The 11,302-nt window shown below is 35.3% G+C and overlaps 1 protein-coding gene across 1 annotated transcript; it reads right to left on the minus strand.

Annotated features, from left to right (window-relative positions):
* Positions 1-677: 677 nt before the first annotated feature.
* On the minus strand, positions 678-7,473 carry LOC108485118 (high affinity nitrate transporter 2.7). The gene is made up of 4 exons (XM_053031143.1): positions 6,693-7,473; positions 4,233-4,236; positions 1,513-1,951; positions 678-1,046 (listed from the first exon to the last, which is right to left on the minus strand). The coding sequence occupies exons 1-4, from the start codon at positions 7,383-7,385 to the stop codon at positions 806-808; spliced, it is 1,377 nt and encodes a 458-aa protein (XP_052887103.1). The 5' UTR covers positions 7,386-7,473; the 3' UTR covers positions 678-805.
* Between the last annotated feature and the right edge of the window lie 3,829 nt (positions 7,474-11,302).

The raw sequence follows: 11,302 nt of genomic DNA on the forward strand, positions 1-11,302 counted from the left end.
CTTGAATTCAAATTTAGCTTAATTTGATTTCACCATTTAAGTCAACAATTTGAATCTGGTCAATTTGAATTAGAATATGATTTGTTCCAAAATTGATTTGAACTTAAATAACTTAAAACCTGAAATGATAACATACAAATTACTTGAAATGATCCAATAAATTATTTGAACTTAAAATGGCTTAAGAAAAAACCCAAACTTGAAATGTCGCTAACCCGAAAGTAAAATGAATTTGAAATGAGTTAAAAATTTAAAACTCGAATTGATTTGACCTGATCAATCCAAACCAAAACCGATTGACCGCTTTATATTTAGCTCAATGTATATTTTTATTACCTATATTTAATATTTAATATTTTTAATCATTGAAGCAACCAATAAAACATGTCCAATCAAAATTTTTTTATTGGTTTTAATTCATAGTTTTCAAAATCGAACCGATGGTCTAATAAATTAGGTCACCTGTTTTTAATCCGATCGTTGATCGGATTTAAATTAAATAAATTATTAAAATTCAAAAATGCTTTTAGACCCGGTTCAATCGTCTCCTAAACCATTTTTTATTTTGGTCCAACCCCTTAATTCAGATCAACGTACCAACCTATTTTCAGTCTAACAGGTCCGATTCCAACATTGCCTCTCTTTAGTTCCCTTGCATGCTTAGTGCTTACAATCCATTTGAAGAAATATTTCTTAAAACCATATATATATATATATATATATTACAATGCAATATATTACAAATAGGAGAGAATTGATAAATAGTTTTGCATTTCCCTTACTATCTCACAGTTGGTTGTAAATCTTAAACCAGCAAGCTATAATCTTCTTCATCTATTGAAGTTTCATTGGGAGTGCAAAACATACCTCCCCATTGAGGAAAATAGATTAAAGAGATTGGAAGTGTGCAAATGATCATCATAAGCCCCATTACAGAAATGCTTGTTTGTGTTGAAAATTTATCACCCGAAAACAATAGCATCTGTGTTACAACAGCTCCCACTGTCCCTCCACTCCCTGTCATCCCTGATATCACTCCCAATGACCTGCAAAACATCACATTATTTTATATATGAAATTAAATTAGGCAATAAATTTACATTTTAATCATTTAATTTTAAAAAACTATAAAATAATCAATAAATTATTTAAAAGTTTTCAAATAACGCAATGAATTATTAAAATTATTGTTGTATGCTTTTCTTTATATGTACTTGTTTGCACCAATCGAAAGCTATTCTTTTTTTTTTTTTTATGATTTAATTTTATTTTTATAAAATAATTTTAACTAAAATTCAAATAACTTTTTTCTCCTATATCTATATTGACCATTAGATCAATTTAAATTTAAAGTATGTTATTCTTCCAATCGGTAGATCACTTAAAACAATCATAACAACTCAATAAATTTTAAATAATTTAATTCCGTTTTATAATTTTTTGAATCTAACTTAGGATTGTGTCCATGTGACCGTGTTGGGCGTTTGTGGTTCAAAGTTTAAACAACGTCACCTTTTGGAAACGAAAGGGACAATGCCAAACGTAAGGCCAGAAGCAGCTTGAACAAACACCGAGAACATACACATCACACCAATGGAGCCACCCACCGAGTTAGCTCGTCCCATTAATACACAAAGCAAACCTGCCACCGTCAGCACCGCCCACAACCCCCAAAGTCTGCCTCTAACCCCGAACAGCTTCGCCATCTGATCTGACACAATCCCACCCAGCGGCCGTGCAAACCAATTCGTCAGCCCAAAACAAGCCGCAATCGTCCCTGCAACCTCTAAATTCACTCCAAATCGGTAGTAAAAGTACTGTGCTACTATATTATCCATTGTCATTTCTACCCCAAAACAGCAGCCATAGATTAAACCCAATATCCACCCTCTATAGTTCATCAACCCATTGAATAGAAGTCGTAAAAAACTCTCCTTTGGCTTGTTTGAAACTGTGAAAAATAAAATAGAATAAAATAAATAAAAATAAAGAACACATAAATTTTACGTGGAAACCCTTTCGGGAAAAAAACCACGGGCAGAGGAGAAGAAAATTCACTATGTCGAAAAATTTTTACTCAAATACAAGAGGAATAGACTATGTCTATTTATAGGCTTGCAAAGCCATATTCTAGTAGGATTGAAACACCTTATCCTAATCAATATAAAATAGATGGAGTTTAATAAGGTTTAAAACCTTATTCTAAAATAAAATAAAAGAAGTCTAGTTCTATATGGATTTTACTTTTATTTTATTTTCCATCGTATTTTATTTAAATAAGAATTTGGGTCACTTAATTCTAACAATCTCCACCTTGACACAAATTCTCAATGAACAAGTTCTTCATCGCGAACTTTCAATAAACAAGTTCTTCACCTCTTCCAAAAACCCCTTAAGGGTTTAACTTCAACAATGAACACCAACCAAGTCTAAGCAATGCTCAAACTTGGTTATAGGAAGTGACTTAGTCATCATATCTGCAGGATTTTCATGAGTGCTAATTTTGCTCACAACAATATCACCACGAGCAATAATATCACGAACAAAATGATACCGAATATCAATGTGTTTTGTTCTCTCATGAAACATTTGATCTTTTGTAAGAAAGATGGCACTGATCGTCACAAAATCTTGTCTTGATTTGAAGGTCTTCATTGAGTTCACTAAATAGTCCTTCAACCAAATAGCTTCTTTACAAGCCTCAAGAATCGCCATGTACTCACTTTTCAGTGGTAGACAAAGCGATCGTAGTTTGCAAAGTGGCTTTCCAACTAATTGCACAACCTCCGATTGTAAAGACGTAACTCATGAGAGATCTTCTTCTATCAAGGTCTCCAAAGAAAATCAAGATCAACATACCCTATAACTCCATCTTTAGTTCTTCCAAACTGTAAGGAAACATTAGTAGTGCCTCGTAAGTATCTTAAAATCCACCGAATCGCTTTCCGGTGTTCTTTACCAGATTCGCCATGTATCTCGCTAACCGCACCGACCGCATATGATAAATCGGACGTGAACAAACCATAGCATACATGAGAGATCCTCTCGCACTAGAGTATGGAACATGTGACATGTACTCAATCTCATTATCGATTGAGGAGATAAGACCGATGAAAGTCCGAAATGGGTCGCTAAAGGAGTACTAACAGCTTAGCACTCTGCATATTGAACTCGCAAAGAACTTTCTCAATGTACCCTTCCGACTTAGGTACAATTTACTTGCTTTTCTATCTCGAGAATCTCCATACCAAGTATCTTCTTTGTTGGTCCTAAATCTTTCATCTCAAATTCTTCACTTAGTTGGGCTTTAACCTTTCTTATCTCTCTTTATCTTTTCTTTCGCTATCAACATGTCATCAACATAAAGAAGTAGATACACAAAAGAACCATTACTGTTTTTCTTAAAGTAGACACAACTGTCAAAACTACTTCTTTTGAAATCATGAGAAGTCATAAAGGAATCAAACCTCTTGTACCACTTGTCTTGGTGATCGTTTCAAACCGTAAAGGGACTTTTTCAACAAGCAAACATAGTCCTCTTTTTCGAGACTATAAAACCCTCCGGTTGTTGCATGTAAATATCTTCCTCAAGTTCTCCATGCAAAATGCGCTTTTACATCTAACTGCTCAAGCTCCAAATCATGCATGGCAACAATACCAAGCAAAGCTCGAATCGAACTATGCTTAACAACCGGAGAGAACACATCTGTGAAGTCCACTCGAATTTGATCTGTAACCCTTTGCAACAAGCCTTGCTTTATATCCGGGTTCTTCAACTCCCGAGTCCCTTCTTTCTTTTTAAACACCCATTTACAACGAATGCCTTTTTACCTTTAGGAAGTTTTACAAGATCCCATGTTCTGCTTTTGTGGAGTGATTCCATCTCCTCTTGCATAGCAAACATCCACTTTTTGAGTCTTCACACTAATCGCCTCGAATAATTAAATGGCTCTTGATTCGCATCTATATCTTCACCACATTTAAAGCATAAGCAACTAGATCAACCTCGGCATACTTCTTTGGAGGTTTAATTTCTCTTCTTGTCCTGTTTTTGGCGATAGAGTATTGCGGTGAAGAAGCAACTCTATTCTCAATTTTTGTACCGGCTTGAGGAGTTGATTCAGATTAATCGATGCTCCACCGCTTTTGGTTTTCTTTATTGGAAGAGTCTTTAAGAGATAAGTTAGGTAGCATAGCAGTTTCATCAAAAACAACATCTCGCTAATCACAACTTTTCTATTTTCAGACACCATAACTTATAGCCTTTTACACCAGCTTTATAACCAAGAAAACGCATTTAATGGATCTCGGTTCCAATTTTCCATTATCAACATGAGCATACGCAGACACCCAAAAATCTTTAAATCGAATAATTAGCAGGATTACGGACCATACCTCTTGTGGAGTCTTTTTCTCAATGGCAACGGATGGAGATCGGTTGATCAAAAACATGCAGATGAGGTCGCTTCGCCCAAAATGACTTGTAAGTTGGCATTTGACAACATACATCGAACCTTCTCCATGATCGTTCGTTCATTCGTTCTACAACACCGCTTTTTTGTGGAGTATGACGAATCGTCAAGTGTCTCATGATCCCTTCGACTTGCACAATCTATTAAACTCATCGAATGTAACTCTAAGCCATTGTGCATGCGGAGGTATTTTATCTGCTTTTCCGTCTGTTTTCAATCATAATTTTCCAAGACTTAAATGTGGAAAACACATCGCTTTTCGCTTCGGAAGAATGCCCAAACTTTTCCGGAAAAATCATCAATAAAGGTTAGCATATAATTAGCTCCACCTCTCGAAGGCACTCTGGGCGCCCCCACAGATCGAAATGGATATACTCCAACGTTTCCTTCGTGTTATGGATTCCTCTAGTGAATCGAACTCTCTTTGCTTCCCAAAAACACAGGTGCTCACGAAATTCAGATTGCAAATTCCTTGCCCATTAAGAAGTCCTCTTTGCTTAATTACGCCATGCCATTCTCACTCATATGCCCTAGGCGATATGCCAAAGTTTAGTAATATCATCATCGACAAGGAAGAGGAAGCGACAATTGCATCACCAATATGATATAGAACCACAGAAACATATAACTTGGCAATCTTTCTTTGCCCTTTCATCACAACAAGGGACCCTTTGGAAATCTTTAAAACCCCACTTTCACCGTGTATATCTGCACTTTTGAATCAAGAGTACTCAACGAAATTAAATTTCTTTTCAATTCGGAACATGCCGCACGTCACTAAGTGTTCGACAACTCCATCAAACATCTTAACTTTAATTGTTCCAACACCGCGATTTTACATGAAGCATTATTTCCCATCAAAACAACACCTTCGAGATCTTCGTTTCATAAGTTGTAAACCAATCCCGATTGGGACTCATGTGGAAGGTGCAGCTGAATCAAGTATCCACTCTCGCTTACTTTAGAATCATTGATGAAGCAACTAGAAGTTCACCATCGCGTAGTCTTCTACAACATCGCCTTCACCAAATTTTTTGGTCGTTTTCCTTTTGATTCGCAGCCTCCCTTTTAATCTTATTTTGTAGCTTATAGCACTCAGATTTAATGTGCCCTTTCTTCTTGCGAAGTTGCAAGTTTTACCTCTGCTTGAAGATTTCGATCTACCCTTAGATTTACCACGAGGATTCCGTTCGTGTTCTACCACGATCATCATCAACATTCCGGTCTTGTCTCCCACGAACAATGAGACCCTCTCCCGAGAGTTGGGTTTAACCACAAGATGCTTCATCTTATCATACGAGGTTAAAGAATCATAAACCTCATCAACCGTGAGAGACTCATGGCTATATAAAATCGTGTCTCTAAAGGTTGAATAAGACGGGGCAACGAACAAAATAGAATCAACCCTAGATCTTCCTTATCATCTTGAACCTCCATGGCCTCCAAGTTTGAGAGAATTTCTTTAAACACCGTTAAGTGTTCGTGTACTGACGCACCTTCCTCCAAACGATGAGCATAAAGACGCCGCTTCATATGCAACTTGCTTGTTAGAGTTTTCGACATACATATTTGTTCTAGCCTCTTCCATAATGCAATGCAGTTTTCTCTTTCATCACATCCTGCAAAATTTCGTTGGACAAATGCGATGTAATTGTGTTAATGCCTTTCGATCCTTACGCTTCTTCTCTTCATCTCTTAATGTCGAAGGCATCTTATCTATCCTAGCAGGCATCCTCTAGATCCATCTGCAAGAACTGTTTGCATCTTAATTTGCCACAACGCAAATCGGTGTTGCGATCCAACAATGAATTTCATACTTCAAAGACGCCATTACCGTGATCGAGATGAATAACCCTAAGCTCGATACCAATTTGTGAAAAATAAAATAGAATAAAATAAATAAAATAAAGAACACATAAATTTTACGTGAAACCCTTTCGGAAAAAACCACGGCGGAGGAGAAGAAAATTCACTATGTCGAAAAATTTTTACTCAAATACAAGAGGAATAGACTATGTCTATTTATAGGCTTGCAAAGCCATATTCTAGTAGGATTGAAACACCTTATCCTAATCAATATAAAATAGATGGAGTTTAATAAGGTTTAAAAACCTTATTCTAAAATAAAATAAAAGAAGTCTAGTTCTATATGGATTTTACTTTTATTTTATTTTCCATCGTATTTTATTTAAATAAGAATTTGGGTCACTTAATTCTAACAGAAACCTTTATGGAGTCCTTGCATGGCAGTTCTTGGCCGTAAATTAAGACCATTATGGCTGTTAAAGCTTGGAAAGTCGCCGGAACAACAAAAATGACTCGCCATGCGGTGTTTTCCGGTACGTTAAAGGATTTGACGAAGGAGTATAAGAGGGGCATGGTTAATTGAGCAACCCCAGCTCCCATGTTAGCCCAACCGGCGGCGAACCCGTTAGCGAGGCCGACGACGGATGTGGAGAACAATGAACTCATCCAGAACTGGTTAGCTACAAAGTTGGCTAAACAAAATCCGATGAGGAAACGAACGAGGATGAAAGAAGTCGGGGAAGAAATAAAAGCGGTGGCTAAAACTATTGGGGCGGTGATGAGGGAGAGAGCGGCGGAGGCTATACGTGGGCCAACGAGGTCACATACAGGTCCCATAGCGAGGCGGGAAAAGATGGAACCGATGAAAGCGGCAGTACCGGCGGCGCCAATGTCGGCGGCCGAAAGGTTGAGGTTTTGGCGCATGATAGGTATGAGGGGAGGGATTGAGAAAGCGGAAAAGAAACAAGAGAACAAGGAGAGCCATGCGAGGTGAAAGGCGAGCATGTGAGGTGGTGAAGTGGAGAAAGGGTGGAATTCAGTGGCTTTGTTTTCAGAATCTAAAGGTAGAGAAGATAAGTGAGGCTTTCTTGGGGAAGAAGGTTCCATTACAGAAGCTTGACGACGAAAAGAAAGGAAAGCACAAAGTCGAAATGTAAATTGGGTTTGTCATGGAATTTAAATTTATAAAGCATAAATCTCTAATCTGTCATGCATGGCATGGATTTTGTTGGATTTTTGTGAAAAAAAATAAAAAAAGATTCTCTATTTAAAATTTATAAAAAAAAATCTGGAATGGTTTAATTAACTATCTCGACTGGAGATTTTGTTGCTAAATTTAGCTATTTGATTATGATAGATAAAGTAGAGAGTGATGATTGTAGATTAACCTTTTAAAAATATAATTTAAAATTTCATTAGTAAAGAATAGGTAACAGTTACAACCCCAACTGAAAAAACCAGGAATGATGAAAGGCAATTGGAAAGTACTAAAGAAACACAGAGCTGGACTATTCCTTTCATTCAATGCATCAATCCTCGGGAAAGAAGAAACAGAATAAACACAACTCTTATCCCTTCAGCCCATGTAACGGTAACTGAAAGAGTGAGAAAACAAACTAAACTTAGATTTTGATGTGTGGTAATTTTAATTTACTTTTTATTTAATGTTATAATATTTAATTTTATTATTATTATTATTTTTATATTAATTGCAGGTAAATACACCGTCCATTTAAATTTACACTTAAAAGACTCATAAACCCATCTTGTTTCTCCTTTTCAATCAGTTGAGAAATGCTCTTAGAGTAATCCTCCATCTAAACCTTATCACCTATAAGAGATAAACCTTGTTAGCATGAACATGAGTTTTTTGTTTGATTTCACGGTGGACATGATGAAGAATATAATACCTAAAGCCTAAAATGAGTCGTCTGCCATCGATGATAAGTGAATTGTCTAGCACCAGGGCTTCATTGTTGGTGTGTGGGATAAAAATGAACTTATGAGAAATTAATGAAGGCTTTAAGGCGTGTATCAATGCCGCTTTCTTTAAGGTTCTATTCATCCCCACCTATGTTATGGTATGCAAAAGAGTTATTATCAAATGAATCTCGAGGATACAATGGTGCCCAATGGTTGTCTACATTTTGTACTGACGAAAATAGTGCACTAAGCACTGAGCGAAGCATAGTAATGATATCAATTTCTACAAAGAATTTCTGTAGTGATTCTTTATAGAACAATCTAGAAATACAAAAAATGGTGGGAGAATAGAAAAGAACTTTGTTTCTATATTTTTGGGAGTGTCATACGAACGAAAGTTCACTCCTATTTATAGGAGGCCTCATGTCTCTTCATAACTACTATATGGATAGTCATATCTAGTAGTAAACATAATTATTCAATAGATATTTACTTGAATTATTAATAATCAAGAAAAAAACTATCAAATTTAAGAGATATAACTCATCACTATAAATAGTGACAACTTTTGGTTAATAACCAAGTGACATAACTTTTGGTTATTTATAATTTTTCATTTACAATTATTGGAACACTATATATATTTTGAAAATGTTCCAACACTTTATATGCTTAAACTATCACCTACTAATATAACCTTTTGAAAACCTATTTCTAGTGGGAAAGCTCAAAAATCAACATATGCCTAAGTTGTGAAAGTGGATGGAATATGTGCGATGCGTTAAGTGCACACACCAATAAATTTACTCATATGATCTCTAATCAGAATTCCTATTACTGCTAATAACTTTACTTTATAGGCCTCTCTTGGAGGTGAAAGCCACCTCTCAGCTCTTTTATAACACCCGAATTTCTAATAACCCAGAAATTTGAAATAACTAGAGGACTAAATTGAAAGAGACCGCAAGTTGGTGACCTCTATTTGAAGGAATAGGAAAGTTGGAAACCAAATTGGGTATGGTTAAGAAACAAACTTGGTTTGGTTAGAATGGAACTAGCCTATTCCTTAATGGAAGACTTAATAATTAGCTATGGACGATTCTCATAAGGTTGGTAACAACGCAGGAAATGCTATAAATAGTTGGGAAATGACTTCTCAAGGACAATTTGTTGGATCTAGTGCCCTGAGTGTAATATTTTTGTCTAAGTACAATTGTAATTTTTTTTGAATAGATTGATTAATAAAATTATTCGTGAATTATATTAATACTTTGTATATTGTCCTCACATTATTTTTGCATGTAAAGCAAATTGGAAACAAATGTTGTTCATTGGTTGTTTAATGTTTAACTAATACTAATTGATATTATGTAGTCAGATCGTAGTATAGAAAGACAACTTGTATTAGTAGATGAACCTAAAAATGTTTTAGTCTAATCAGAAATGAGCAAACAGATTGAAAGACTAATATGTCGTCTATCAGTCTAATTGGGGAGATTTTTTGTCTTGGGTATCAAAGCAAATGACTCTTGGAAGATAGAGACATAGATATGATTGACTAGACTGACAATACATCGGGCAAGACCCAAGAAGAATAGATCCTAAATTCGTTTATGGATTTATTCACTTGTGACGTTCATAGTGTAACATACATAAATCCTGAATGAATGGCGAATTATGCATGCATACTCGTACACTTTGATGTAAGTAAAAACCTGAATTCAAATAGATAAGGAATCAAAAGCTGGTGCATTGGGTGTACGACTTCTGCAGTATGTAGCGTTATTCACAATAGTGAAATTCATAGCTCAAAACATGGGTAAATGATATCCTCTCATTGGCATTACATGATTGATGGAAAGTAAATGTGGTCGCAGGTCGTTCGTTTCTGTGATGGATGACTTGATCGTTTTTTGATGTTGATTGACTTTTATGAAGAAAGATGTAATAGTTGCTATAAGATAAAATAGATCATATTGAGAGAACGAATATTATCCCAAATAGATTAAGGATATCCTATGAGGGTAACACATTTATGACAAGGTCATTAGATGAGCATTGAATAGTTGCTTTCGTCATGGTATCTCAAGTTGAGGAGAGTTCAGTCACGATATTATAATAGAATGACTTTATAACTAAATGAGTTTATAATTAATAAGTAAAAAACTGAAACTTAATTATAAATCATTTGAGCCTCAACCACAAATGTCCAATCGGTCCCCTAGCTAACTCGTTGAAACCAGAAATGAATTTCATGTTTGAATAGAAATGAACAGAATGGATAGAAAAGGAGCAATGAGAAACATTTAGGAATGATTATGTGTTTCTCTTAAATGAAGAAATGAATGTAAATTTCCAAAAATAGAAATGAAAACTTGCCATCCTATATTCGTAAACATACTTTACGGACCTCCAACTAACAATATTAATCATTTTTATTGAAAGTTCATGTCTAGCTATCATTTAAAGTAATTTAACTAAATATGCGATGGAATCTTACTCACCTTCCAATAATAATTCGCCTACCCTTCAAGCTTCCTACCAAGAACCCACGGCTAACTAAGCTAATCTCCTCACAATTTTGACATCGATGAAATGGGCTCCCTCTCTAAATTAAATTTCCACCAACAAATTTGGCAATTCCTTGAAAGTTCTCTACCAATTTCCATGGCAAAGCTCTCGGCTTGAAGAAGAGAAACTATGAAATTTTCATTTTTTTTCTTCTCTTGCAAAAACCGAATAAGAGAGACGGTGGCAATGAGTTTTTCTCAATTTCTTATCTACGTTTCCTTACTAATTAAGCTAAAAAATTCTTGTCAGTGGGATCCAATGGTGATGATAATTTTAATGGTAATTTAAGTGAAGATCAATGGTGACTATTTATATCAGGCTATCCACTATCAAATTCTTCGCTTGATAAAATTGTTCATTAGGCTTTTGGCTTAATTACAACATAAGGACTCCTAATTTAATTAATCCTTATAATTATCTTCATCTAATGGTCATCATCTAATGTCAACTTTCTTAGTGGAATTTCATGGCTAAGACCACTTATGTCCGTTAGTTTAAATAATGTGGTAATTTAACTGCTAACAAGGGCT

This window comes from Gossypium arboreum, chromosome 7 (genome assembly GCF_025698485.1).
Source record: "Gossypium arboreum isolate Shixiya-1 chromosome 7, ASM2569848v2, whole genome shotgun sequence".
Lineage (NCBI taxonomy): Eukaryota > Viridiplantae > Streptophyta > Magnoliopsida > Malvales > Malvaceae > Gossypium > Gossypium arboreum.

What these genes read in the sequence shown, in the direction of transcription:
- LOC108485118 (XM_053031143.1), bottom strand. Translation starts at nt 7,385, where the DNA reads ATGGAACCTTCTTCCCCAAGAAAGCCTCACTTATCTTCTCTACCTTTA. An exon ending in GTCCCTTTCGTTTCCAAAAG is followed by an intron (nt 1,047 to 1,512) that starts GTGACGTTGTTT and finishes GATGTTTTGCAG; the next exon opens with GTCATTGGGAGTGATATCAG.